At 39.8% G+C, this 4,768-nt stretch overlaps 1 protein-coding gene across 1 annotated transcript in view; it reads right to left on the reverse strand.

Moving 5' to 3' along the window:
- The window catches only part of LOC108519217 (1-phosphatidylinositol 4,5-bisphosphate phosphodiesterase epsilon-1-like), a 147,766-nt gene that overhangs the window by 105,605 nt on the left and 37,393 nt on the right, over positions 1 to 4,768 (reverse strand). The window contains exon 2 of the mRNA XM_017858059.1: positions 2,164 to 3,732. Within this exon, the coding sequence (XP_017713548.1) occupies positions 2,164 to 2,658 (495 nt within the window). The 5' untranslated portion in view covers positions 2,659 to 3,732. The remainder of the gene's footprint in view (positions 1 to 2,163; positions 3,733 to 4,768) is intronic.

The following is a 4,768-nucleotide window of genomic DNA, read 5'->3' on the forward strand; positions in this document are numbered from 1 at the left end:
CTCATCTGACAAAGGGCTAATATCCAGAACCTACAAAGAACTCAAACAAATGTACAAGAAAAAAACAAACAACCCCATCAAAAAGTGGGCAAAGGATATGAACAGACACTTCTCAAAAGAAGACATTTATACAGCCAACAGACACATGAAAAAATGCTCATCATCACTAGCCATCAAAGAAATGCAAATCAAAATCATAATGAGATACCTTCTCACATCAGTTAGAATGGCTATCATTAAAAAATCGGGAAACAACAGGTCCTGGAGAGGAGGTGGAGAAATAGGAACACTTTTACACTGTTGGTGGGACTGTAAAGTAGTTCAACCAATGTGGAAGACAGTGTGGCGATTCCTCAAGGATCTAGAACTAGAAATACCATTTGACCCAGCCATCCCATTACTGGGTATATACCCAAAGGATTATAAATCATGCTGCTATAAAGACACATGCACATGCATATTTATTGCGGCACTATTCACAATAGCAAAGACTTGGAACCAACCCAAATGTCCATCAATGACAGGCTGGATTAAGAAAATGTGGCACATATACATCATGGAATACTAAGCAGCCATAAAAAAGGATGAATTCATGTCCTTTGTAGGGACGTGGATGCAGCTGCAGACCATGATTCTCAGCAAACTATCGCAAGAACAGAAAACCAAACACCGCATGTTCTCACTCGTAGGTGGGAACTGAGCAATGAGATCACTTGGACACAGGAAGAGGAACATCACACACTGCGACCTATTGTGGGGTGTATACAGAGGGATAGCATTAGGAGAAATACCTAATGTAAATGACCTAATGTAAATACCTAATGTAAATACCTAATGCAAATGTATACACAGAGGGATAGCATTAGGAGAAATACCTAATGTAAATGACCAGTTGATGGGTGCAGCAAACAAACATGGCAAATGTGTACATATGTAACAAACCTGCAGGTTGTGCACATGTACCCTAGAACATAAACTTTAATAAAAAATAAATAAATAAAAAAGATGGCCTAGTATTTGCATATAACTTACATGCATCTTCCTGTATACTTTAAATCTTTTCTAGATTACTTAAAATACCTTACACTATGTAAATAGTGTTACAGTGTATTGGTTTTTAAATTTTGTGTTATTTTTTATTGTTATATTATTATTTTTTGTTTCCTACAAAAATATTTCAATATCCAGTTGGTTGAATCTGTGGATACAGAAACTAAGGATACAGAGGGCCAATTCTATTTTGAAATTATGACAGTTATCACATAACTAGATATTGTTATTTAATGTATTAATAAAGAAGCACCTAAATTGCCATGTTAATTTTTTAAAAATCTTGATATATGTGTATCAACATAACTTGTCCTCTATGATTTCTATTAAAAACATTATTCTGAATCCGTAGGTTTCATTACTTTCCCAAAGTAATCCATAGCATAAAACAGTTTAAGAGGGAAGGAAGTGGGGTCATTAATTGGAAAATGTAAAAAATCGGAATTAAGTTCCATTAGGTCTAGAAACCTAAAAACAATAATGAACTACACCATAGAAGAGGACCCAGGCATTTATCTCAAAAGAACACAAACAGATAATCAACAAATGGAGCCATTTTTCCACTACCAGGAAATCTCTCTAATTCCTCCAATATTTTCTGTTTTTTTTGAGACGGAGTCTCGCTCTGTCGCCCAGGCTGGAGCGCAGTGGCCGGATCTCAGTTCACTGCAAGCTCCGCCTCCCAGGTCCAGGCCATTCTCCTGCCTCAGCCTCCCGAGCAGCTGGGACCACAGGCGCCCACCACCTCGCCCGGCTAGTTTTTTGTATTTTTTTTGGTAGAGACGGGGTTTCACCGTGTTAGCCAGGATGGTCTCGATCTCCTGACCTCGTGATCCGCCCGTCTCGGCCTCCCAAAGTGCTGGGATTACAGGCTTGAGCCACCGCGCCTGGCTTCCTCCAATATTTTCTGACATACTTTTATGTTGTCGCAGTATCAACTCAATCTTGATAGCTATCAATTGGAGTATATGTTTTCAATAACTACAAATGCTTACCTTAAGAATCATAATTTGACAGATCTTAAAATTTCTCATGAATTAAGACTATGGAAAGTTGGAATTTTTTTAAAAAAGCAAGTTTAAAGAAATGGTAAAAAGAAACTCAAATGCTTACAGGATACCACTGGGCTTCTGACAGACGTTGGCTCCCACCTTGCTTTATCTCCACTGTTGACAGGGGTTCCATTACTCTCCCACAAGACAGTAAGGGACCATTTCTCTTCTGATCTATGTAACTCCATGCAATTAGCCCAATGTGGCCAGAAGGCAGAGTCCTCACAATTGCTCTTGTTCCGGTATACACAGATTTCTTAACTTCTCTGTCATTTTTACAGAATCTCCTGACTAACAAAGTGGACCGCTCCTTTTTGCTTTTAAAAGCATCTTCTTCTACATTTTCACAATTATCAGGGAAGTCCTCAAAATGGCTCAAAAAGGTCTTGGCAGTTTGACTGTCAGTAAAATCTTCCCTACAAAAGCTATGACTTGAATATACCATGTCAACCTTCTGGCAAGAGCCTTCAAAGCAAAAGTATTTATCATTCAAGGTGTCACAATGATCACACTGCAGCTGTTCATTCTTATTATCACAATTTTTGGCCAATTCCATCAGTTTACAGGTATATGCCACGTAGTTTTTCTTTTGCTTCTCCTCACCCCAGGTAGTGGTACACAATTTCCACAATCGTCTAAAATTAAGTTTTCTGATAGGGTACAGAAAGTATCTGACATTCTTCTGTCAACTTCATAATGAAAATGAAATACTGCCGTGCTGCTGTCAGGGTGTGCTCTGCCTGTCTCTATGATTGCCGACTGATTTCCTAAAGGATTAATGCCCATGGAAGGTCTGTCTAGTTCCAGTTGAATTCCAGGGAACACCTTTCTTTCCAGTGGAGATAGAATTCCAGTTTCTAAACACAGGTCTTCCTCAACAACAGAGTTGTACATTTCATAAAACTGTCTCTGAGGAAGGCCATGCTGATGGTTTCTCAATATGTTGTTGCGGTTAATGTTAAGGTTTTTCACAGAATCTGGCATGCTTTTCTCCCAGCATTTTTCATTACTGTTCTCATCACTCACTATTTTCTCCCTTGTTATTGAGAGAATCTTTGGCAAGTTGCTTCCAGAAGGTTCTTCCTTAAGTTTGTTCAGTCTTGAGATGGTATGAGAAGTCTCCCCACTTTGTCTGACAGTATGTGCTTTTGAAATATTGATGTCTGAGACCTTTTCACTACTTTCATCTGCAGCTGACTGAGCAGAAACCACTTTTCTCTGAGTCACAGGTATGAGAACAGAAGCTGTAATTTCTTCAGAAGTCATCTTGGACTAACACACAGGTTTTGACTATTGCTCTATTTCTCCTCCCTGGTGATCATGTCAAGGTTTTAATAAAATTATTGATTATTACAACAATCTCAGATACACAAGTCCTCCCAAGGAACAAAGGGATAATTCCTTTCATTCAGCAGCATTGAGAGGCAAATAAATTTTCTCAGTTATAACTTCCTATCATGAATATATATTTTTTCTACATCAGGGTTTTAAGGTGGTAGATCAATTTTCCTTCCTCTGTTACCTGAAGCAAAAATTTTTGAAGACTTTTACTCGGGATTGCACTCTGCAACTTCTGATCCATCACTGATTTGCAATGATTTTAAAATTCAGTTTGAATGATTCCTGTTTCCTGTAAGAAAAGAGATAATGTCAAACACTGTGGCACTCAGTGAGTTTTTTAAAAACATGATCTCACAATCCTAAGATACAGATCAATTTTGAGAAAAAAGGTTTTTTTGCAATCAGAAGTTGGTTTTATGTTTTGGCATTTATTTTTTGATTTAATATTTCAGAACTTCTGCTTCCAGCCAAAATGGAGTAACAAGGGCAAGATTTATTCATCCACTTTAAATAACTAAAAAGAAAATCAGAAAAAAAACAATGGTTTTCAGATATTGAATAACAGGCAACACAGACATTGATCTCTGAAAGAAGAAAAAAAATGGGCCAGGTGCAGCGGCTCACACCTGTAATCCCAGCACTTTGAGAGGCCAAGGCAGGCAGATCACAAGGTCAGGAGATCGAGACCATCCTGGCTGACATGGTGAAACCCTGTATCTACTAAAAATACAAAAAATTAGCTGGCGTGGTGGCGGGCACCTGTAGTCCCAGCTATGTATGGAGGCTGAGGCAGGAGAACGTCATGAACCTGGGAGGCGGAGCTTGCAGTGAGCCAAGATCGCACCACTGCACTACAACCTGAGCAACAGAGCTAGACTCCATTGCAAAAAAAAAGAAAAAGAAAAAACAATGAAGTGAGCCCTATAAATGCCCTAGTTTACTGCTTAGAAAGTTTCCAGGTGGTATGGCCGGGCGCCTGTAATCCCAGCACTTTGGGAGGCCGAGACGGGCGGATCACGAGGTCAGGAGATCAAGACCATCCTGGCTAACACTGTGAAACCCCGTCTCTACTAAAAAATACAAAAAACTAGCTGGGCGAGGTGGCGGGCACCTATAGTCCCAGCTATTTGGGAGGCTGAGGCAGGAGAATGGCGTAAACCCGGGAGGCGGAGCTTGCAGTGAGCTGAGATCCGGCCACTGCACTCCAGCCTGGGCGACAGAGCGAGACTCCGTCTCAAAAAAAATAAAATAAAATAAAAGCAAAGGAAGGAGGGAAAGGAAAAAATGAGGGAAAGGAAGGAAAGAGGGAGGAGAGGAGGGAGGAG

The sequence above is a fragment of the Rhinopithecus bieti genome, unplaced genomic scaffold (genome assembly GCF_001698545.2).
Source record: "Rhinopithecus bieti isolate Rb0 unplaced genomic scaffold, ASM169854v2 scaffold_48366, whole genome shotgun sequence".
Taxonomy (NCBI): Eukaryota; Metazoa; Chordata; class Mammalia; order Primates; family Cercopithecidae; genus Rhinopithecus; species Rhinopithecus bieti.